At 40.7% G+C, this 25,077-nt stretch overlaps 1 protein-coding gene and 2 long non-coding RNA genes across 3 annotated transcripts in view; 1 reads left to right on the top strand and 2 right to left on the bottom strand.

Annotated features, from left to right (window-relative positions):
- The window catches only part of LOC143659799 (uncharacterized), a 34,808-nt gene extending 24,807 nt beyond the window's left edge, over positions 1 to 10,001 (bottom strand). Inside the window, exon 1 of the long non-coding RNA XR_013163752.1 lies at positions 9,804 to 10,001. This is a non-coding gene — a long non-coding RNA (uncharacterized LOC143659799). The remainder of the gene's footprint in view (positions 1 to 9,803) is intronic.
- The window catches only part of LOC143659796 (uncharacterized), a 26,328-nt gene extending 7,790 nt beyond the window's left edge, over positions 1 to 18,538 (top strand). Inside the window, exons 2-3 of the long non-coding RNA XR_013163749.1 lie at positions 15,336 to 15,540; positions 16,652 to 18,538. This is a non-coding gene — a long non-coding RNA (uncharacterized LOC143659796). The remainder of the gene's footprint in view (positions 1 to 15,335; positions 15,541 to 16,651) is intronic.
- Positions 16,566 to 25,077, bottom strand: CLEC3A (C-type lectin domain family 3 member A). The gene is made up of 3 exons (XM_077133102.1): positions 24,899 to 25,077; positions 19,152 to 19,235; positions 16,566 to 17,657 (listed from the first exon to the last, which is right to left on the bottom strand). Exons 1-3 carry the CDS (start codon positions 25,011 to 25,013, stop codon positions 17,266 to 17,268), a joined length of 591 nt encoding a protein of 196 aa, XP_076989217.1. The 5' UTR covers positions 25,014 to 25,077; the 3' UTR covers positions 16,566 to 17,265.

Raw genomic sequence — 25,077 nt, 5'->3', positions numbered from 1 at the left:
CCCTGATTCAGTTGACCACTACTTAATTAAAAATAACATCTTCAGAAAGTCCTATTAACATGAGTTCACACCCAGATGAAGAACACATTTTTCATTAGCATACACAATTCAACCTACTGCACTAACCCAGATTATTTCACACATCTACTCCAGCTTGAGCATCCAATGAGTAAAAGTTACACGAGCTTCCAGCCAATAGAAACCATGAGTCGGTGTCCGCACATCCGTTTCCCAAGAGGAATAAAGACCACTTCATCATTCCAAAACATACTCTCCATACCCCTTAATGTCGTCACACATGCTGTTTATTTGCCTGGGACACTTTCCTAAGCCAGTTTCCAGCTCTTTAAATGGGGATAATAATATCTACCTCTTCCCAGCATTGTGGTGAAAATTAATGTCAATTTCAGCTATATAATGCACACCTCCTCCACTGTCTGTTCTTTCAAGTAGAGTCGAGGGCTACAGTGGCAATATTTCTGCACTATCTATGGCTCACTTAGGTTTCTGCAGCATCAGAATGCCAGGGAGTCCACAACTGATCCTCAGGGACAATTAGAACCCCTTAAAATCATACTCAAAATTGAGTATTTGGGAATAGGATCTGCATTTTTTTTTCAGCATCTCAGAGGGGTTTGAGACTCTCAACAGGCTTATGATCTCTTCTGGCTTCTCCCCCATGGGCATGGCCAGGTCTCCTACACTCCTGCAGGCCAGCCCCACACTTCCTGGATACCTGCATATTTGGGGCATTCCCCAATAAAATTGTCCAGTTACAGCAGTACCATATGGCCAAATATAACCTATGGAAGTCTGACGAGAAGAGGCATCTTGGCAGGACCCACTCTGCGTCAGATCCTGCACTAAGTGCCCTGCATGCAATCATGGAATCTTCAAAGGGCCCAATGATATAGCTCCAGTTTTTATGCTTGTTTTACAGATGAGGACAGTGGGGCTTTTAGAGTGTCATAAGTTAGGTTTCTCAGGAAACAGACTCGAGACGAGCTTGGCATGAAGCAGGTTTATTGGGGAGTGGCCTGAGGATCAACACCTGTGGGGGTGGCAGGCAGCAGGGTTGAGCAGAAGGAGAGGTGGAAGTGGGATGTAGTCACAGCAGAGGCCTTAGCTGATCCCACTGGAAGAGCTGAGGCTGGGAGCCAGAACTGAGGCAAGGGGACAGGGCTTTGTCCCCACCAGCAATTTGATCTGCCTTAGGGATGAGGCAGCTCCCTTGTAAGTGGAGGGCACTGCCCAGAAGGGACTTCAGCTGTGAACAGCCAGGAGCCAATGCCTCTTGGAGCTGGAAGACTGAGCACCTGTGACCTAGAAATGGGATCTGGCATGTACCACAACACAATGCAGTTATCAATCGAGCGAGGTCAGGCAGAGAGCAAAGGGCAAAGAATGACACCTGAATCTAGTTGGCCTCACTCCTGGGTCCTCAGTCTTAACGTGCTAAATTCACTCACTTCCAGGAACTCAGTGAGAACTGGCATTATCCCAAACATCCCTGAATTACATCCTCAGCAACACTCCTCTCTCCCCCACCCCAAGCCCCAACCACACTGGGTTTGTTGACTTCTGAAGCACCATAGCTAAAGGCCTTGGAAATCTTTGGGGCCTCAAGGAGCCAGAGTTTGGGAAATGGAGGCCAAAGCTTTCCCTTCTTAATTGCTTAATAGGAAATGCAGGGACTCAGTCTTGAGGCTTTGGACTCCCAAAGATAGTGTCCTTCCAATATCCCTCGGTAGCTCCTCAGCAGGTCCCACTGCCCACGGAGGAGTCTGGAAACTCTCTTTCCCAGAAGTTGGGCTGCAGGGTGTAAAGGGTCCTTTGAGAAGCTTAACAAAATTGACTTAACTTTCTTGGCTTGCCAGTTTGGGCAACATATATATCTTGGTACTTTGGGAACATTAAGTTCCTTTTTGGGGATGTTAAGTTTTTAAAACCAAGGCAATTTAAGCCTTTGCACATGTTTTGCTGAAAGTCATAATGGGTTGGCAAAGTCTCTTATGGCTATAAAGTTCGGACTGAAGGTTTTAGTGGATTACAATGGGGGGTTCTAAATTGGAGTTTATGACTCCCTGAAACTGCATGCAAAGTTGTCTGCATGCACGAATTTTATGGGGGAAGGGCTCATGCTTCAGTGATAGTTTTTGTAAGTCCCATAAAATACAAAACCACTGGCTTAAACACATTCTTTTTTCCCTCTTGTATCACTAATATGTCCCCTTCTTGATTTCATCCTGGTTTTACACTCTAAGATCAGTTAGGGAGCTCTGGCATCTCATCTGGATGGTGAAATGGAAAATTCTGCTCCATTGTAACACCACACACCTGGTACTGGGCACACCTGGGTGGCCCAACCCTGCTCTTTTTTTTTTTTTTCATTGGAGACATGTACATCGTGCTGAGAGTTTTTGCCTTGTCTTACATAATTCATTTGCATTTAATCCACGCTGCAAATATTTATGTAATTCATTACATGTTTAAAGTCTATGGAATATACAAAAAAAAATCAAGGTTCTCTGTAACCTCAATAGGCCTATGCTACCTTTGGGGCTTAAACTAAAGGAATGAGATATGAAGATTTATTGAGCATTTTCTCTGTGCCGGGCTCTGAAAATCATATACACTATGTTATGGATTGAATTGCATTCCCCTCCAAAATAAGATATATTGAAGTCCTAACCCCCAGTTATTAAGCTAGTAAATCAGAATTTGACAATTTGGAAATAGGATTATTGCAGATGAGATTAGTTAAAATGAGATTATACTGGAGTAGGGCAGGCCCTTAATCCAATATGACTGGTGTCTATCAGTAGAGGAAAAAAGATCCAGAGAAGAAGACACCATGTCTACAAGTGAAGGAACACCAAGGATTGCCAGTTTATAAACTATAAAAAGTCGAGGAAGGATTCTTTCCTGGAGCCGTTGGAGAGAGCTTGTTCCTGCCAATACTTTAACTTTTGGACTTGTAGCCTCCAGAACGATGAGAAAATAAATCTCTGTTGTTTGAAGCAGTCCACTTTGTAGTAATTCATTATGACAGCCCTAGGAAACTAACAGACCAACCTATTTATAATCTCAACATTTGGAGGTAGCTATAGTCCACCTTCCCAATCATCTTTTTTTTTTTTAACCAGAAAATTGAAGCTACACAGCAAATAAGTATGACGTATATTCAATAAATACCATGGATGAGCTTTTCCTTATTTACACAGTGGTATGAAATTTCCCTCAATTTCTTTTTTTAAGGAATTCTCCGTAAATGGCCAGAGAAAACCCTGGAAATTCCTTTTAACTTTAAGCATGGGAGAAGGGACTATTTCTCGTTCAGTGAGCAAAATGTCAGAGGAGGATAAGAGAAAAGAGAGAGCTGGTGCAAGGGCTCCCTGTTTGCTTTGGAAGGGAAAGTCAACTATGCATAAAGGCATGGTAGAATTCTCAGATCGGGGAGGAGCACTCTGGTTAGATGTCTGTGGTGCATTAACTTGCATACTCCAGTCTGGACATGCTATTGGGCTCGGTGCCCATTCTGGTGGGTGGGCACCCATTGTAAATAAGATCTCTTTAAGATGTTACTTCAGTTAAGGTGTGGCCCGACTGGATCAGGTTGGGTTTTCATGCAGATTTCTGGAGTCCTTTATAAACAGGGTGAAAGTCAGCTGGAGAGAGAAGCCATAGGAGCAGCCAGAAGCTAAAGCCAGTGGGACCTGAATGAGAAAGAAGGTATCGCTATGTGCAGTGCCACATGTTGGACAAGCCAGGGGCCTCAAAGATTGCTGGCAGGTTAGAAGATACTGACCCTGGGAGGAAGAAAACTTCTGGGACCTTGAACCAACAAATTGCTGTTAAGACAACCCATTGCATGGTATTTGTTTTAGCAGCCAGGAAACAACCACTTTCCTTCTTTTTCAGAGAAAGAAACTGAAGCTGAGAGAAAAGGACTGATTACCAAGGCTAATCTGATAGTTTAGTGACCAAAGTATCCCCTTCCCCATTCCCTTCACAGTCTACCCCATATCTTGCCACATGCCCAAGGCACCTGTTTGCCCATGCTGCCTGTGCTGGTTTGAAAGCATTACGTACCCCCAGAAAAGTCATGTTTTAATCCTGATCCAATCTTGTGGGAGCAGCTTTCTTTTCATCCTGATTCAATACCGTAGGTTGGAATCTTTTGATTAAATTATCTCCAAGGAGATGTGACACACCCATTACCTCTTTATTCCTAGGCTCTCAAGCCTGCTTACATTCTATGATTGCATGATTATTCTCTGTGTAATAAGCACACAAGCTGTGTTTGTGGAAATAAAATTACTACCCTCTGCTTATGCTTTCCCCTTTTGGATTATATTAGGACCACCCAAAAAGTATATGGTCTGGATAGGGAGACTTTAGAACAGGGTCACCCCAAAACCCAGTGCCAGGAAGGAAACCTAACTGAACATATACTTGGTGTTATGTACTTGACACTTTAACCATCACCCTTTGAACTTGGAACAATTATATCCAATATTTTAGGGGAGGACTTAAGTAACAGAGGTTAAGAAATTTACTTAATCTCATTTAGCCATTAGTCTTTGGTGGAACCAATGTATGAACTCAGGTTGACAATTGCTACTCCTTTTTTCTAAACCAAGCTACCTTCCAGTATTTGTCAGCGTTGTCAGCAACACTGTGGCCAGACTCCCAGATGCACAGACTGTGCGCTCACCTGCCATGACAAATACTGTGTCTTCGTCATGACAAAGAAGCCAATAGACACCTGGGGTGGAGTATGTGTGAGGGTATCATCTTCTCACCAATAGGAAAATGTGCTGACAATGAGACGAAACAAGAATAGCGAGCATTCATGTGCATCTGCTAAGGGTGCGCAAGGCATTGACAACAGACATTGTCTTCTTCAGTTCTCACAATAATTGAATGAGGAAAACACTATTATATTTACCATCTACAAATGAGAAAATGAACCTTGGAGAAGTTAACTTGCTCCCCTAACTTGGGATGGTTCCTAGTTAAGTAGTAAGCGGAAGAATCTTGATTCATAACTGGGTCTGTCTGACCTCAGAGCCTTAACAGCTTTGCTGCATTGCATCTGATACCCAAAAAGACGTAGCGCTCCATACCCAATACACCAACAACTGCTAACCCACAGAAACCTTTTAATTCTGAGGCAGTTAAGCCAGGTGATCTGTACCATATAATGAAATAACTGTTCTTATTCTATGGACAGCTCTTTTATTTAGAGAGCTGTCAACCCGAGATAACCTCCTTTTCTAGTTTGTTTGTGGTTATTCATTCATTCAGGGCTGCTGCTAATTTTACTTAGTTATTTGACCTTTGACCACTATGAAGTTCATCTGATTAAAAAATATTTTCCTAACATAGAAAATTGCCAACAAATACCAAAAGCTCTAGATCAGCCTATCTAGGCATACTTGAATAAATATCCACAGAGCTCATAAAATGTCTGTCTGTGGCCGTGGCATTTCTGAGCTAAGAAGCAATTATGATTTGAACACAATCTGTGCTACCCTGGATTACTGCTTACATACCAATCTTAACTTGACCAGAGCTTTGATTTTTCCACCGACAAAACAGAAATGTAAGCTTTTCACACTTTCTACATTCCCAGGACTAAATAAAATTCAGCCTATTTAAGTCATATGCACACATGACTTTCTTAGCAAATTGGTTTTTTTTTTTATTTTTTATCATAATTACATGTATACAACTCAAAACTGCCCATTTTAACTACTTTCAAGAGTTCAATACGAATGACTAGCATACTATTTTACAAAGGAAAGAGGGTGTCTTCTATCTCCTTCACCCTATCTGACTGAACATTTCCATCTTTCAAAGTCCAATCTCATGATTTTTTTGAGGTAGTAAATGTGATATCATTTTTAAAAATTATTCAGGACCTGGATAGCATAAGCACTCTTGCCAAGCCAACTTCAGTGAGCTGACGAGCATTCTTAGGAAAGGGCTGGTTGACCAGTTATCCATCTACCTAGCATTTGGCTACTATTCTGCCTTGCTCCTTTCCATGTATATCTAAAGTCATAGATATTTTGAGTCCCCACCAGGGCCAAAATACTGCTTTAGTCTTCTTTACCACCCCTGCCTTCTCTATTTCAGCATTCTGCTTATTCCCTTTTCAGCACTCATTGCAAGCTACAGTTTTATGTATTTTTAACTTAATTTTTGTCTGTATTCCCATTAGAAGGCAGTGTCTATGAAACCAAGCTTTCATTGTCTTATCACTTCTCTATGCCCAGCATTGGCCTCAGGAGCATCCAAGGGGCTTAGTGAGCCTTTGGTTAATGAAGGACTTCACTGAGTATCTCCCAGGAGTCAGGCACTGGGAAGGGCATGCTATGGGGTACTGCACAATGAATTCTCATCCTGGCCCACGTGTGAAGTCAGGCAGTGCTATGGATAGAAAGACCAGCTCCAGGTTCCAAATGCCTGGCCAGAGTCTGGCTGCGTCCTTGCTGTATAGAGTTGGGTGAGTTTGTTTGCATGGTTTACCACTCATCTGATACTGTCTCTGTAGATTTATTTATATTTAAGGAATATTAAAATATTACTAACGATAGTCCACAGTTTGCACTGGGTGTATTTTTCCCCCATATGCCACCCTATTATTAAAAAGCTTGCAATAATGATGTATATTTGTTTATGAAACAACATTCTTATATTGGTACTATTAACCACAGACATTGTCCACCACAGCATTCACTGTTATGCAGTCCCATGTGTTATCCTCTAGCTTTCATCCTAGTAACATACACAACCTAAAATTACTCCTTTTGTCCACATTCACACAGAAAATTCAGCACTGTTACATTATACTCACAGTAATGTGCTACCATCATCTCTATCCATTTCCAAATATTTTCAATCAACCTAAATAGAAATTATGTCCAAATTTAAGCAACAGCTCCCCATTCTCTACCCCCCCATTCTATCTTCTGATAACTGTATTCTAGATTTTAACTTTATGAGTCTGTGTATTAGTTAGGGTTCTCTAGAGAAACAGAATCAACAGGGAACACTTGCAAATATAAAATTTATAAAAGTGTCTCACGTGACTATGGGAACGCAGAGTCCAGAATCTGCAGGGCAGGCTGTGAAGCCGATGATTCCAATGGAGGGTCTGGATGAACTCCACAGGAGAGGCTTGCCAGCCGAAGCAGGAAGAGAGCCTGTCTCTTCTTTAAAAGGCTTCCAGTGATTAGATTAAGCATCACTCACTGCAGAAGACACTCCCCTTGGCTGATTACAAACGGAATTAGCTGTAGATGCAGCTGACGTGATCATGATTTAATTGTATGAAATGTCCTCATTGCAACAGACAGGACAGCACTTGCCCAAACAGACAAACAGGTACCACCACTTGGCCATGTTGACACATGAACCTGACCATGACAGTCTGCTTATTATAATTAGATCAAATTAATGAGATCATTCAATATTTGCCCTTTTGTGTCTAGCATATTTCACACAACATAATGTCCTCCAGGTTTATCCATGCTGTAGTATGCATCAGGACTTCATTCCTTCTTATGTTTGAGTGATATTCTATCATATGCATATAGCACATTTTGCTTATTCATCAGTTGATCAGTTGGCAATTGTGAATAATGCTGCTATGAACATCAGTGTGCAAATGTCTGTTCGTGTCCCTACTTTCAGTTCTTCTGAGTAAATACCTAGTAGAGGGACTGCACATCATGTGGCATATAAGTTCTATACTTAACTTCATGAGGAGCCACCAAACTACCTTGCACAATGGCTGTACCATTTTACATTTCCACCAACAGTGAATAAAAGTTCCTACTTTTCCACATCCTCTCCAATACTTGTAGCTTTCTGTTTTTTAAATACTTGTCATTCTAGTAAGTGTGAAATGATATTTCATTCTGGTGTTCATTTGCATTTCCCTAATAACTAGTGTGGTTGAGTATCTTTTCGTGTGTTTTTTGGACATTCGTATTTTCTTTTTGGAAAAATGTCTATTCATGTCTTTTTCCCATTTTCTTAATTGGGTTGTCTCTTTATTTTTGAGTTGTAGGATTTCTTTATATATTTTTATTAGGTATGTGGTTAACAAATACTTGTGATTTGTGGACAAAATGAATCGTGTATTTCATTCGATCCAAGTCTGCCTTGTTTTTGATTACTGTGAAAGTTCTCTCGATTATAGCAGTAAACAACATTAATCTGTTTTGCAAGTTACCACTGCTTGGTACCTGGTTTTCTTTGGTTTTTAACCAAAGGTTTGTCTTTGATCTTGAGAATCCGCTCTCTAGATTTACCTACACTAATCTTACTACAGTTAGATAGTATAGCCACATGTTAATTTTATGTTTACCTGCAATATGCCACCAGAAGAGAGGCAGCTGGGGTGTTGGAAATGGCTGGGCCCAGAAGGCATCCATTCCCAGCCCTACAGCCTCTCACCTGTGTAGCCATAAGCATACAACTTAACCTCTTTGAGCCTCAGTTTTCTCAACACCAACATAATAAAAACCCAATTCATATTCTCATTGTAAGATAAAAATAGAACGGTCACAGGAAAATCACTAGATAAATTTATCACACGTGGGACTCAGAAAATTATTTTTTAAAAAGTCACAGTTCATTGTGCCATATAAGTTTTTATATACAAAGAGGCCATTATACAGTTAAAGAGGTGTGTTCTAGTTTGCTTGCTGTCGGAATGCAACACACCAGAGATGGATGGGCTTTTAATAAAAGGGAATTTATTTCATTAGTTCCTCAGAGGAAAGGCAGCTAACTTTTAGCTGAGGCTCTTTCTTATGTGGGAAAGCACAGGGTGATCTCTGCTGGCCTTCTCTCCAGGCCTCTGGGTTCCAACAACTTTCCCCAGGGTGATTTCTTTCTGCATCTCCAAAGGCCTGGGCTGAGCTGCAAGGGCTGAGATGAGGTATGCTGAGCTGCTTGGGCTGTACTAAGTTGAGCGCTCTCATTTCAGCACCAACCAATTAAATCAAACATCATTCATTACAGTAGACACGCCTCCTAGCCGACTGCAGATGTAATGAGCAACAGATGAGGTTCACTTTCCATTGGCTCATGTCCACACCAACAGAACTCAGTACCTTCACCTGGCCAAGTTGACAACTGAATCTAACTACCATAAGGTGTTATAAGGTTAAACAGCTACCTCTCATTTTTGTTTCTCAAATATCATCATGCTAAAAAGCATCACATATTAGAATTTATAGGGTTCACTCTCCAAAAGGCTGATTTAGTTGCTCATTCTGCTAACTCTACACCTTGAAAAATCACTGTCATTTAAATTTTCTCCCCATTGTTCTTTGACTGCTCAGGAAATTTTCTTCTTTCCTCGGAGTCACTTGATATTTAATTTTTCAGCAATTGTCTCTAAAAAGATGAAGCCCCTTTTATTTTCCCTCTAGTTCTTGGAAATCAGTTTGCAGCTGGTGATTGTACAATTCCCTTCTATCTTCTTTGTCTCATTAAATCCCCACGAAAAACCCTTAATGAAGTGGGAGTCCTATCCCACTCTAGATGCTCCCAAATATTACCTGCATGTCACAAATGAGGAAAGAGTCTCAGCATGTGAGCTGTTTGCTCACAGTCACAAAACTGGTTGGATAACTCTGGCTTTGCAATTACAGGGTGGGGAGGAGGTGTCTACCAGTTGTTACTGGGCCCTGTGGCCAGCTGGCCCTGGGCTCTGGCAGCTAAGACAGGGAGGTCAGCTCTCCTCCACCCCCACCCCCACCCCACAAGGCCCTTCTCACCGTGGTGCCCAGCCGGAAGTGGGAGCCAGACCACTGCTCCTTCCCCCACGAAGTCACCTACTTGGGTGGGAAAGCGGCCCTGGTGCCAGCAACCTCTCCATGCTGTGAAAGTCCACCCCAAGTGGCCGGAGGCAGCGGACACTGCGCACGTCCAAGTCAGTCGGCTGCAGCGCTCGTCCCAAGAGACACAGTGCCACACGCCCCGCGCTCACCCCTGCACCGTCGCGCGGGGGCGCCACCCGCAGTCGGTCCACCGCCGCCTCGATCGCCAGAAGAGGCCGCACTGCGGGCTGCGCCCCGCCCGGCCCCGACACTGTCACAGTTTGTAACTGCAGGTTCTTCTGGTTTTTAATGTAAGGCTGGTCTCCCTCTGTTTCTGTGATTCACTGTCCCCAGCTCTCAGCACGGCTTGAATTTGTGTAACCCAAGTGAATGTACCAGAAGTGATAATATCGTGACCTACTATGCGTGCAACTTCTTCCAACCCTCTGCGCGCCACCTTGTCTTTCCTTTGCTTAGCTGAATAATTAGTATTTGTCAAATCGACTATTATTTTCTAAGGCAAATATTATGGATGTTACGAATCCCTCCACTTGATCATTGTATTTTTATTTATTGAATAAAATGTAGGTATCAGGAAAGTATTCAGGAGGTAAAACGACCTGTGCAGGGTCACAGGGCTAGCGGAGGTGGATGCTGACATTCAAACCAGGACGGGCTGACTCCAAACTTAGTAGCATTTCAGGACACGCTGCCTCTTGAATGACACAGTTCCGTTGGAAAGCAATTAAGCACCATGATACGAATTTAGCACCTACCCTTTGATTCAACAATTCCACTTCTGGAAATCTATCATAATAGGGTAGAAAAATCTAAAGCCAAAAAAAAAAGACTGATCACAAAGATGTTCATTACAGTAATATTTACAAAATAAGAAAAGTGAAAAACAAAGTTTCCATTTGTTTATATAGATGCTCGATTTTCTATTCCGGTGTGACACCTATGCTGACACCTAAAGCACTCGTGAGACTGCCTATTTAAGGGTTCATGGCCCCTTTTCCGCTCCAGGGTGCCGCTCCACCCGAGTCCAGGTGGCGTCCATGGAAACACAGGAGTTGGCCTAAGAGTTAAAACCTGTTCATCACTCCTGCCTGGAATTGTTCTTAACTAGACAGTGCTCAACAGGCAAACGGGGAATCTAGGTAAGGCGATCTTGTGGGTGTGACTTTTCACTGGTTGAGTCACTAAATAATAAAGCCCTGCGTGTGACTAGCGACAAACCAATTCATTTCTTCTTTTTTTAAACTTTTTTATTGTATAGTATAACATATATACAAAACAAAGAAATAAAAAAGCAATAGATTTCAAAGTACTCTTCAAAGAGTGGTTACAGGACAGATCCCAGAGTTTGTCATGAGCTACCATACGATCCTCTCATATTTTTCCTTCTAGCTGCTCCAGAATATAGGAGGCTAGAGGGCTTAAATACTTTATCATCACAGTTGACTTTTTTTCCTTCTTTTTTTGTGAACAATAACATATATACAAAAAACAGCTATAAATTTCCAAGCACAGCACCACAATTAGTTGTAGAACATATTTCAGACTTTGACATGAATTACAATTTCACAATTTTAGGTTTTTACTTCTAGCTGCTCTAAAATACTGGAGACTAAACGAGATATTAATTTAATGATTTAGCATTCATATTCATTTAAGTCCTATCTTCTATGTATAATTCCACCATCACCTTTGATCTTTCATACCTCTCATTGGGGTTCTTTTGGCTATGGCAATTCTAAATTTTTGATATTGGAAGGGTCTGTCACTAATATGGGGTAGGGAGATGGAACTATCTGACGTTCTTAGGTGTCAGGACTTATCTGAACTAGGGACCCAACTGGAGGTTGTAGGTTTCTGGCAAGGTACTATAGTGCCTGGAACTCTTGTGGAATCGTATAAATTGCCCTAGGTGTTCTTTAGGATTGGCTGGAATGGTCCTGGTTGGGGGTTGGCAGGTTATGATAGGTAGCAAGGTCTACCTGAAGCTTGTGTAAAAGCAACCTCCAGAGTAGCCTCTCGATTCTAATTGAACTCTCTCTGCCACTGATACTTTCTTAATTATGCTTCTTTCCCCCCTTTTGGTCAGGATGGAATTGTTGATCCCATGGGGCCAGGTCTGGATTCATCCCTGGGAGTCGTCTCCCATGTCGCCAGGGAGACTTTCATCTCCTGAATGTCATGTCTCACATTGGGGGGAGGGCAATGATTTCACTTGCAGAGTTGGGCTTAGAGAGATTGAGGCCATATTTGAGCAACAACAGGGGTCCTCCAGAAATAACTCTTAGGCATGCCTATAGGTAGTCTAAGCTTCTATGCTACCTACATAAGCTTCACAAGAGTAAGCCTCATGATGGAGAGCATGGCCTATTGATTTGGGTGTCCCTAAAGTTTGACATAGTCTCAGGGGATTGCCTGATTGTAAGGTTTAATAACTCCATAGTCTTTCTCCCCTCCCTAGGGGGACTTTGCCAATACTTTTTGATTATCAGGTTAATATACTCTATGATGTTTCTGGGTATTACAATAATCTATACAGGAATCAAAGGACCTCTTTCTCATTTTGTGCTTTCTGTGTTTCAGTTGTTCAAATGAGCTATAAAGATAGGTTGAATTAAATTATGTACTATAGAAAATTTCAGTTCCAGATCAAATAAACTTTTCTTTTATTGGTCTCAAAGAGTATGTGTGATTCTCTTCCTTACCCTTATGTTCTGAATTACTTTAACCCCAATCTGTTCAGCTTCGTTCTTATCTCTAAATATATATATATATATACATATATATGTATAAGAGCGTCTCAGAATCCAGAAATAATCACCACTCTGGACTTAGTGTGTCTGCTCTAAAAGGTTACAATCTAGGCCCCTATTTTTTCATAAGCATTTTCTAAAGGTGATCATAACATTGTTGTTTTTGTTTCTGGCTTATTTTGTCTCACCAAATGTCCCACATGTTCATTCACATCGTCACATGCCTCACGACATTGTTCCTTTTTGTAGCAGCACAACCTTCATTCATAAGTATACACCATCGTTTGCCAATCTACTTCTCCATTAGTGCATCCTTCAGCCATCTGCATTCATTGGGCATTATGTAGAGGGCCCAAAGTCCACCCATCAATATTCATTGTCCCCAAGAGACAGAAAACCAATAAACACACATCCTCACCAAATAGGAAATCTAAACCTCCTCTTAACTCTTGTCCCTCACCTCATTATTTGCCTCTGCTGTTGCTGTGGTACTGCTGATGGTTTCCTTTTGCACTTCACTCATAGCATGCAATAGCAGTTTTCCCCCTGTACCCTGGACTTAAGCACCCTTTATACAAGAATCATATGTTTGAAGTAATTCTTATAAGAACTCATTCATATTTCTAGTGTGAGTCAGTGGGACACATAGGTCTATACAACCCTTTCAATCTTGTTCATCTTCATTATGGTAATATTACTTCTAGACCCACTAGACAATCACCTTCACTCCTATCTATTCCCTTACATTGGAGTTCAACCTCATTAGCTAACAGTTCACCCATCTCTAGCTTCTATGTATCTCTAAGAACCTTATATTCTATATTATAAGTCTCTGATTATACCTTCATGCTGGTCATAAAAGTGGAATCATACAGTATTTGTCCTTTTGTGTCTGGCTAATTTCACTCAGCATTATGTCCTCAAGGTTCATCCATCTTGTCATGTGCTTCAGGACATCATTTTGTCTTACTGCTGCATAATATTCCATTGTATATATGTACCACATTTTGTTGATCCACTTGTCTGTTGATGGGCAGTTGGTTTGTTTCCATCTTTTGGTGATTATGAATAATGCTGTTATGAACATCGGTGTGCAAATGTCTGTCTGTGTTGTTGCTTTCAACTCTTTTGGGTATATACCAAGTAGTGCTACTGCTGGGTCATAGGGCAGCTCGATACTTAGTTTCGTAAGGAACCGCCAAACGGTCTTCCATAATGGCTGCACCATTGTACATTCCCACCAACAGTGCATAGGTGTCCCAGTTTCTCCACATCCTCTCCAACATTTATAATTTCCTGATTGTTTATAGCAGCCATTCTTATAGGTGTGAGGTGGTATCTCATTGTAATCTTGATCTGCATTTCCCTTATAGCCAGTGAAAATGAGCATCTCTTCATTTGCTTTTGAGCCATCTGTATTTGCTCTTCAGAATAATGCCTATTGAGATCTTTAACCCATTTTATAATTGGATTGTTTTTTTGTTGTTGAGTTGTATGATTTCTTTGTATATACAGGAAATCAAACCTTTGTGATATGTGATTTCCAAATATTTTCTCCCATTGAGTTGGCTGCCTCTCCACCTTTTTCACAGTCTTTTGAGGTGCAGAAACATTTGAGTTTGAGGCGTTCCTATTTATCTGTTTTTTCTTTTGTTGCTCGTGCTTGGGTGTAAAGTTAAGGAAGCTACCTCCTATTAGTAGGTCTTGAAGATGTTTTCCTACATTTTCTTCTAGAAGTTTTATGGTGCTACTTTTTATATTTAAGTATTTGATCTACTTTGTAAGATAGGGGTCCTCTTTCATTCTCTTGGCTATTGATATCCAGTTCTTCCATGCCCGATTACTGAAGAGAGTATTTTGTCCCAATTCAGAGGATTTTGGGTCCTTGTCAAAAATCAGTGGACCATAGATTTTGTGGTCTATTTCTGCACTCTTGATTTGATTCCATCGGTCAATGCGTCTATCTTTGTGCCAGTATCATACTGTTTTGACCACTTTAGATTTTAAAGTCTGGGAGTATTAATCCTCCCTCTTCGTTCTTTTTTAGGATGATTTTAGTTATTCGGGGTCTCTTTCCCTTCCAGATGAACTTGGTAGTGAGCTTTTCCAAATCCTCAAAGTAGGTTGTTGGAATTTTGATTGGTACTCTGTCGAATCTGTAGATCAATTTGGGGAGAATTGACAACTTAACTATATTTAACCTTCCTATCCATGAGCAGGGAATATCTTTCTACCTATTTAGATCTCCTTTGATTTCTTTTAGCAATGTTATGTAGTTTTCTATGTACAAGTCCTTTACATCCTTAGTTAAGTTCATTCCTAAGCATTTGACTCTTTTAGTTGCTATTTTGAATGGCACTTTTTCCTTAACTGACTCCTCAGCTAACTCATTGCCTATGAATAGAAATGTTATTGATTTTTGCACATTAATTTTATGTGCAAAAATCTGAACTTTGCACATTAATTTATCCTGCCACCTTGCTGAACTTGTTTAGTTCATTTCTTCTTAAAGACAGCTAAACCACTCCATCCAGTCCTGTCCATCTCCCATCATCTGAAGTCTTGATTTCCCCCATTAACCTTCATCTGTTCCTTTGACTTAGGCATTGTCTCTTCCTCCTTCTCATTGGGCTGCTGTGGGGAGGATGCTATTACTAACCCATCTTCTGGGGTCCCAAGAGTTGGCAGTGGTCTCATGTGAACCATGCTGTCTTTTCAGCCCTTTCAAGGAGAAGTGGAAGGGCAGACACCTTACTCCACGCAGGGGCCAAAGACTCAATGCCACCTCCAGGGCAGTGCTTTGCCCAGATCATTACCACAGATGAAAAAGGAGAACCTGTCCCCATGGCTTGTCTGACAACAGTAACTTCATCACCACGTCTCCATGGTTACGAAGCCTGTAGATCCTGAATCAGCTGATTCGGGTAAGGTCTCTACCACCTCCTGGCATGTGACTGAGGGCATCTCCTGCCTTGAGTTTGTTCCTCTACAGCCTATCTAGAGCCTGGCTCCCACAGCCAGGAGCAGTGACAAGTGTCACTTGAGGAGAAGTGACAATTATATAACGAATTTCTCACAGAGCCAGGAAAGTGAAGAGAATGCAAGAATGACTACTAATTTCATTCTTGTCATTTTCTTTAAGGAGACAAAGGTTGTGTTGGAGGAGGGAGCTGGCCAGACCAACCAAGGGTAATTGTGAGAGTGCTTACTTTTTAAAGCTCCCCCCAGCCACCCCCACCCTCAGACTTTACCTCTTTACTATCAGGTAAAACTGTCTGTTCTCTGAGAACACCTGAATCGCCAGTTTGAGCAAATACAGAATTTTTTTTTCCAAATTTTACCATGCTTAATGTAAGTCAATATAATTTGAATAAATGTAATCAACATCCAGATACATCCACTTTGATCAGAATTCAGTCTTTATTAGTGTGCAATGAAACGAACTAAAATTTAACTCCAAGCACCCTTAGTTAACATTTGCAGAGCAGGATAATGCTCACAAACTCATTCAACATTTAAAGAATAAAAAGACATTTATTTGAAGAACAGAATATATTTAGAACTGCCTTGTTCTATGTTAAAAAAAATTCCATCTACCCCAAGCCTAGACTTTGTAATTTCATATTAAGCAATGAAGTTACTTCATACAATCTAGTAAAACAACTTGGAAGGAATAGCATTTGACAGAATAAAAAATTGCATGTATGTGCAGCTCCAAAATAGTATCTTAAATCCAATTTTCAGGCTCCAAAGATAGATTGCCCCATCATTAAATATATGATGGTTGAAATATATAAGTATATAAAGAATGTGAAAAGGAAACTCGTTTATATTCCATCCACGCTTGATTTCATAAAGGCAGAGTAAGGGTACTATAGGAAGGGGAAAGTAGTTTTGTTTCTTTTTTCTATTCTCTTTCTCCACCTAATCTGCTGCTCCTATTCTGCCTTAGAGCTTCCCATTCAAGCTGGAAATTGTAATATATTGCCGGGAATGGAAATTGACCAAATATGTTACTTTATCAATTCCTTTCAGGTTTCTGGATCGCTGACTTGGAACTTCCAAAGAAAAAAGGGTTGGGGATAAGCAAACAAGACGGATGTGTCACCAGGAGCTGCAGCTAATTAAAGGCAATGGGCAGCATATATACAAAGAAAGGGCCGGGTAACAGACTACGAACGTATTGCTGCCAGGATTGAACAGCTCAAGCATCAGACGAAAAAGTTACTGGATTATATGGCAGCCAGAATCTCTGATTTAGGGCATTCTCATTAAACAAATATATACAAAAACTTTTAAGACCAAATCATCCAGGTAGCCTAAGCTTGCTTTGCTGGATTGAAGAAATGCATGGTTATCATATTTTTAAAATGGACTGAGTGCATGCAGGTGAGAGGGAAAAAGAGAGAAGAGCGTGATTGCCCATTTTGCAGAAACCGTTGTAATGGCGTGCACATGGCAGGATTGCCATTTCCGATCCCCTCTATCCCACGGATGGAGAAATCACAATGAAAAGTGGTAGCAAACCTGACAGGCTCTGTTTTCCTCCTATACACACAAACTCCTGGGCTGCACTTCTTATTCTTGGGGACTAACAGCCTGTAAATCATGACAGATCTTGCTCAGAAGCCACATTTGAGAAGGACCCATTAAGGGATGATAAATTCACATATGTATCTCTTACTGCTACGGCACACCTCATCACTCCATTTGCCCTGCGCTGACTGGGAGAAGAAGGCACAGTTTTCCTTCTTGCCACCACCAGGCTGTGCTCGATCCCAGTTGAGGAAGGAGATGGCAACTCCATTGACATCAACAAACTTGCCCTCGGTGACCATGTCGTTGATGCCCAGCCAAAACTCATTGACACCTGGCAGGCTTCTCTTGCCATAGTCTCGCAGGGCATTGATTTCGTCAGCATTTCTGGGGATAACCAGGGTCCCTCCTTTGGAAATGCAGTCTTCATTGGCTTCATGGAAATGCTTCAAGCCTTCTGAGGCAAGGTAGCATTTCTTGTGAACTTTTGTGCCTCGCAGACAGACTGTGAAGAAGTGAAATTTAACATTATAAAATGTTTTTTTGAGCATAAAATGCCTACGAGTGGACCTGACAAATAGCAATAAATATTCATGGAGGGAAAGATGTATAATAAGAATGATGAATTAATATTGATTGAAGATTTTTGTAATGGGCCAGACACTGTCATTTTTACATATCAGGATAATGAATCATAAAGAAATTGTTATCTCTAACAACTTTATTGCATAAGTATGTAGCTCACCTAGCACATGGATTCACAGCTGCACAAACCCAGGTCTGCCCAACACTCAAACCATTGCCTTAAGCCTCTTTATGTACTGCTTTGATATACACATGCTTGCTGGTTTGTGTAGTTATATTATATGCTGAATTTCCTTGGGACTTTTGGAACTGGATGACATTTTATAAGAAGTAAAAAACAAGCATGAGATTGTACGTGGAGAGATAGTGGTTTTCTTACTCAGATAACTCAAGCCCTGGACATATTGTTTTGATTATCCAGGATAAACCAAACATAAGGACAGTTTTAGGGTATCATGTTGGAAACCGGATAAAGGGAGCATGTCACCTAGTATCAGGGAACACAGTATAGGGTAAAAATGACCCCTTATCAGTAATATGCCCTTGACCTGGCAGCTATAAATACTTGATAGAAAGCTGTTACTTTAGGCTTCCCTGAAGGTGGTGACTCTTGTGATTGCGCAGGTCCCTTACTGGGACCCTGGAAGCTTTGCTTTTGGAGTTACTACCAGAGTTGCTTCTATGGAGTATGAGACATGTAAAGGCTGAGACTGTCCTACCCAGTGGGACTCATTTCCTCAGCCCTAGAGGACCTGGAAGACTAGCTCCTTGTGGAGCTCTGCACAGTAAGACCTGTCTTACAGAAGGACCTGTTAATAATTACAAGCTCTTGGGAATTTCCATGTACAAGTTACCATCGTGCATTATTTTTATATCAACTAGGCTTGGTTTCATTAAAACCACCCTCTCCTCGGATTCTACTCCCACAGAGAAAGAAGGCCAGGCACTGCCCTGCTGTCTAGCTGTGGTTCCTCACCATTGCCCTGCCAGGAGGATCTCACGCTGAGTGAGTCTTCTGATCCTGTGTTTAGTTGAATCTCAGCAGGTCTCCTGGTCAGCATTTAGTAAACACCCAGTAAATCCCTATTATTTTAGCTGGTTAATAATTGCTTCAAATGTTTCAATGTCCTTTAGAAAAGAATTACTGAAAATGTATTTCTGAAATGCCTGTTTTAATTTCTATACCACCCGTATATAGAAGAATGGGGTGACAAATTAACCTGATTTTCCAAAACAGTCATCTCCTCAGCTTTTGGGTCCTCGGGCTTGGACACATCTCTAGCTTGTCAATGTCTCTTTTTAAAAGATGTCACCCAGACCTCGACATGTACTCTAAATATGTTTTAAATTGTTGGCAATCACTGTTTCTTTTCCCACCTCTTTTGGGACAACCATCAATGAGGTACAGTCTTACCTGTCTGCAGAGCTTGCATTTCCTTAAGCGCATTGACTTCTCTCCAGAGCTTTTCAACTTGAGTCTTCAGATCGCCATCCTTTTCTGGGTGAAATTTTAGGGTGGAGTGGGATAGAAGGAATGAAAAGCATAAATTAAAATTTTTAAAGTCACAATAAAGTTTTGGATTCCAGAATCCAAGGAGAGGGTGGTTTTAATGAAACCAAGCCTAGTTGATATAAAAATAATGCATGATGGTAACTTGTACACGGAAATTCCCAAGAGCTGTAATTACTGCCAAGTCCTTCTGTAAGGTGGGTTTCCTAACTTTCCAGTCCCATCCTGTAAGACTTCCTCTCTAGGTAGGATGGATTTCTGAGGCATCCTAGAACAAGCTCTGTTGTAACTCAGGATCCTGGTATTTCTGTTCCTTCTGCTTCAACACTCTTGCCCTAGTTTTCTTCTCATCAAGATACAGTTTAAATATGTCCTCCTCTGAAAGGATCTTTTTAATCCTCCTCTCTTGATTAGTATCCCTCCCATTATTTCTTTCTTTGATGATTGTTTATTTTTCTTCAGAGCACTTTCTTCTGTCTATAATTATTTTACTTTATGTCAGTTGATTTATTATTTATGGTACCTGTGATGCTTAACACAATACCTGGCACATAATAATAATTCATTAATGATATCTGCTGGATGAATGAAATGTTCCTTTGCTCTTTAAGAATAGCTATGAAAGGAGGAAAATGAAATTCCCATTGAAGAAGGAGGATGAGTTCAATGTACTAAGTGGCGTGGCAGACAAGTGGCAGAACTCTGACTCTGATTTCTTTTGGCCCATAATCCTCTGTCCCCAGTCACTGGACACAGCGATGTGTCAGGTATGGCAGCTCCTAGCAGGGCAAAGGGATCTCCATGGAGAAGCAGGAACCAAAGAGGAGGGAAAGAGAGTGATAAAGCACCATGTGAAAATACATCTCCATTAGGAATTAGCAACTTATTTGGTCTTGAATGTCCACAGATGAGACTGAAGAATCTTTGCAGATCTTGATCAACCTGAAACAAGGGTGCCTAATGGGGAGATGAAGAAGTCAAAATTCTAGACCTGATGGGGCCTCTTTTAGCAGCAGCTTGTAAATCTTCAAAGGCAGGAATTATAAAAAATGATAAAAATTAAAAATCACCAAACTCTGTGTGCCAGAGCTTAATTCTTTCATTAATCTTATAAAGTAGATACTACCAATATCCCCATTTCACAGAAGAAGAAATAGAGACACAGAAAGATGAATGAACCTATCCAAGGTCTCCCAGCTAGTAAGGTGCAGCCAGGATTTGAATCTCACTGACTCCGAGCCTCTTCTCCCTCTCTCCCTTCCAGCTGCTTCTGTTTAGTGATTGCTTTTACCTCTTTGGTCCCTAGGACACACCTCCTTAGCCTCAGACAGAGACGATGCTTAAAGATTGAACTGAATGGTCCCCAACTGCCTCTTTGTGAGGATGCCATATAGAGAATCTGGTTTCTGTCCTAGATGTTTCAGAATGGTTGAAAATCCACTCATGCTAATTTGCTGTCCCCTTAAACATTTATTCCTTAAACCATGTGTTTCACCGTTGGGTTAGGAAAATGACTTCCTGGGTATCCAGCAATGGCTCCATCCTCCATTTCACTTAATGTCTCACATTAATTCCCAAAGCCTCCAATTGCTCAGTTTAGAAATACAGTAACCCAAAGATTTCCTTGATGGGTCCGTTCAATCCAGAATAAAGATAAGGGTGCATTCAGAGAGCAAAAGCATCAGCTGTGCAGGACCAGACTTGCAAAAACCACTAAAGACTTTACTTCCAAGTCACAAGTTGTCAGCTCTACAAATGTCATCCCCTGTCTCTCTCAGCTTTGTTTCATTCTGTTTAAGTAAGTGGTTTCCGTTGGGAGGCCACTGTGAACATTATAATTAACATGAAGACATATAGATTAAAATTAGGCTTCTGGAAGTCATTATCCAAGTGCCTTGGGTTTTTGCTTCAGTCCTTTGTGGCTAATATGGATGTGTTTTGTCCACAACGAACAGAGGAAAAATCAACCAACTATTTCATTGTAAATAATGTGTGTTATTCACTAATGCAACACATAATTGGAAACCTAGGAAGTAACTATCAGGAAAATCTTATGTTTGGAGCTAAATCACTCCATTTCAATTTTAGTCCAAGAGAAGGCTTCCGTTCATTGTATTATTACTCTTCTCTAAAAGTAAGTACCACTTAGAAATGCAGAAATAATTCCCAGAAGAAGTAAGCAATAAACATATGAAAAATGCTCAACCTCCCTAACAACCAAAGAAATGCAAATTTTAAAAAAAGATTTTTTTTTTTTAGTCAGATTGGTAAGGCCAAATATGATATCATATGCCAATGATATGCTTTTGGGTTGGCAAGGTGAGTGGGAATGGGTATTCTTCTCTGAAGATGGGAGGATGGACTGGTACTATCATTTGGGGAGACAATTAGAAAGTATGTTAACCTATAATTTTATTTCTAGAAAGTTATAATAGCATCCTAGTATGGTGTTGTAGTTTGCTAGCTACCAGAATGTAACACACCAGGGACGGATTGGCTTTCAATAAAAGGGGATTTATTTAGCTGATGTAATGTTCTTCAGAGGAAAGGCAGCTAACTTTCCACTGAGGTTCTTTCTTATGTGGGAAGGCACAGGATGGGCTTTGCTGGCCTTCTCTCCAGACCTCGGGTTCCAACAACTTTCCCCCGGGTGATTTCTTTCTGTATGTCCAAAGGCCTGGGCTGAGCTGTGAGTGCTGAGATGAGGTATGCTGAGCTGCTTGGGCTGTGTTGCGTTGAGCTCTCTCATTTAAGCACCAGACAATTAACTCAAACATCATTCATTGCAGCAGGCACACCTCCTAACTAACTGACTGCAGATGTAATCAGCAACCGATCAGCTCATGTCCACAGCAATTTAACTAGGCATCTTCACCTGGCCAAGCTGACAACTGAATCTAACTACCACATATGGGAATCAATCTATATGCACCAAACAGCTTCTTGGGCATTGTATCAAAAAGAGATGGATTGAAAACATGTAAAAGTTCACTAAGAACAGCATAAATAAGTCATCACCCACCCATTTTGTGGAATATTATACAGCTGTTAAAAAGGAATGAGGTAGGGGGTAGGCACGGTGGCTCATGGCAGAGTTCTTGCCTGTCATGCCAGAGACCCAGGTTCAATTCCCAGTGCTGGCCCATGTTAAAAAAAAATAAAACGAGGTAGGCTGCACAGGTAGTTCAATGGTAGAATTCTCACATGCCATGTGGAAGACCCGGGTTCAATTCCCAGCCTGTGCACCCAAAACAAAACAAAAGCTGTGAGCAAAATTTCCTATTATATACGTATCACATATCTGCCTTCTGTGTGTGTATTTGTATAGACAGAGAAAAAAGTAAATGTAGAGACACACATTTTTAAAAAAAGGAATGAGGTATGCCTTACACTGATAGCTATCCAAGATTTAATAGATGAAATAAATGCATTTACCTCCCAATAATAGGTCAATTTTTCTTTTGTTAAAATGTCGATTTTTAATTGTACATTTAAAAATTTCTGAAAGTACTATCACTCAATAGTTGATAGTAGGTAATTCTGTAGGGAAGATTGGGGCAGGAAAAAGGCTCTCACTTTTGATTTCATAAACTTTGGAATTATTTCTTGGTATTTAAGTGTGTGCATGTGTGTGTGTGAGTTGTGTGTGAGAGGGAGAGAGACAACTCTTTGGCAAGTCTAGGTTTATTGCTTCACTTACATTCGATTCTACTTGGAAAAAACTGTTTTGGGAGATGATATTTAAAATATGTACCCATTCAGTTATACAAGCAAACAAAAAGGTATATGTGTGTATGAGAGAGAGAGAGAAAGGAGAAACTTGGATATGAGCTAAACTGCTATCACTTCAGAAACACCGTCACAGACAACAGACAACACACACACACACACACACACACACACACACACACACACACTCCTTTCCCTTCCTCACCCCACCACATCACTCCTGGGTGGTCACCACTTTGCCACTCCCTAAAATTTTCCACGTCACCCAGTTTGCCTTTCTTTCTTCCTCCTTCCCCTGCACTCATCTTCAGCAATATACTTCACCCACTCATGAAAACGATTTAAATCTTTCATTTAAAAAGGTAACCTGCAAATATATTTTATAAGGAAAAAAAATCCACTTAAGAAACCTGGCAACAGATCTAAATTTTATAAATGAACCCCCCCCACCCCCCCACCCCACCCCAGAAAGGGCACTTCTTTTTTTCTGTACAAATTGCTAGTTTTATTCCTCTAAGAAAGCCAGGGGTAATTTGAGGTTTACATTTCTTTTTTTATATAGGCCGGTTATCAAGAATTTAGGTGCCCTATTAACTTTATAAGCTGCTTGCAAATTATTTGATTGAATCTTACTTATAAAACGATCTTTAATTTTTTGTGTGTCTACAGGTAATATGTTAATTTTTATTTTTAAAATACAGTGAAGCAAAAACAAAAAAGAACAAAAAATCTCACCACCCAGAAATAAGGAGTTTAGTTTTTATTATCTACGTGTACATACTCACACACACAAATGCACAGTTTGGAATTTTATACACGTAAGTGAGCTGCTATTTAATATGCTGCTATGCTCATGTCATAAAATAGAATGAACATAAAAGGGCACCTCTTAATCCCAAAACAAAACAGCGACAACAACAAAAAGACACCCCCACCCCCCACCCCCCACCCTTTCTTCTGGTCTGCCTGTGTTCAGTGTCCAATTAAGACTTTGATTTTTTGGTAAATTTATGTTTTGTTACAAATGAAGTGAAATGGTTAAGGAACTAGCACTGCAACATTTCACTGAAAATATCCTGAAGATATGACAACGAATCAGTCTGAGGATGAGTGAAGACCACTCCATGCCTTGATGCTTTTTTGCTCTGGTTTCAGTATCCTGCAAACAAGTTATCATCATCCTTGTTCTCTGCAACTTTTAAACCTCTTAACCCAAATCCAGCCGCCCCACATGTGGGATTGCTTAGAGAGTCAATTCTGCATTAAAATGTCATCACAAAACCACATGACTTTGTGCATTGAGGTATTTTTAAGTTAAAGAGAGGTTCTATTTCTTTGTATATGACAAGAAAAAAGTCAAATATACAGTACAGATTGTTCTTACACTGCCAGACACATAGAAATATATCTACACGATAACCGGTGGCAGAAAAGAAAACTGCAATTACCAATAGCTTTATCGTCTACTCTACATTTAATAAGACTATAGTTATCTTACCAATATCTATTTGGACAGAGTCACACAACATCTACAACTAAAACACTGTGCTCTAATAACCAATATGTTCTGCTGATCCATCACTCAGAATAGCAGCCGTCCATGTGACCAGAGGAGCTTCTATTAAAGAACATTGTACATTCCAAGCCCATCTGACAATAGCTCTACAATAGGGAAATATTTTATATTCATAAAATACTTTTCTCTGTTGAAAAAAAAAAAAAAGCCCCACCACATGATTCTTACAAATATCAAACTGTCCCAGAGAACCAAAAGTTCCCTCCAACCCCTGAAATGTCATATGCCCACAATGGCATGGTGCGGTGACCTCGGACTATTTCCTGGAGTTGTCTGGAAATTAACACAGCCCATCACCTCCCCACACTGAGCGAACCTAGAATTTGGCTTGGGGAAATCCTGTTACCTTTTACTCGCCGTTTGCTATGCTTCCTGGCTTTTAGTCTGGCCGTGTGGCTGGACGTCTGATCCAGGAGTAAGGTGACAACTAGGATGCAAATTACAAGGCCCTTCTTTGCCATGGCTCCTGGGCAAGTCGGGTGGGTCACTTTGCCAGGTCCTCCGAAGCACAAGCTGGAGCAAGTA

The sequence above is a fragment of the Tamandua tetradactyla genome, chromosome 16, assembly GCF_023851605.1.
Source record: "Tamandua tetradactyla isolate mTamTet1 chromosome 16, mTamTet1.pri, whole genome shotgun sequence".
Taxonomy (NCBI): Eukaryota; Metazoa; Chordata; class Mammalia; order Pilosa; family Myrmecophagidae; genus Tamandua; species Tamandua tetradactyla.
The sequence above is the reverse complement of the archived record's forward strand: the minus strand, read 5'-3'. Positions and strand labels throughout refer to the sequence as shown.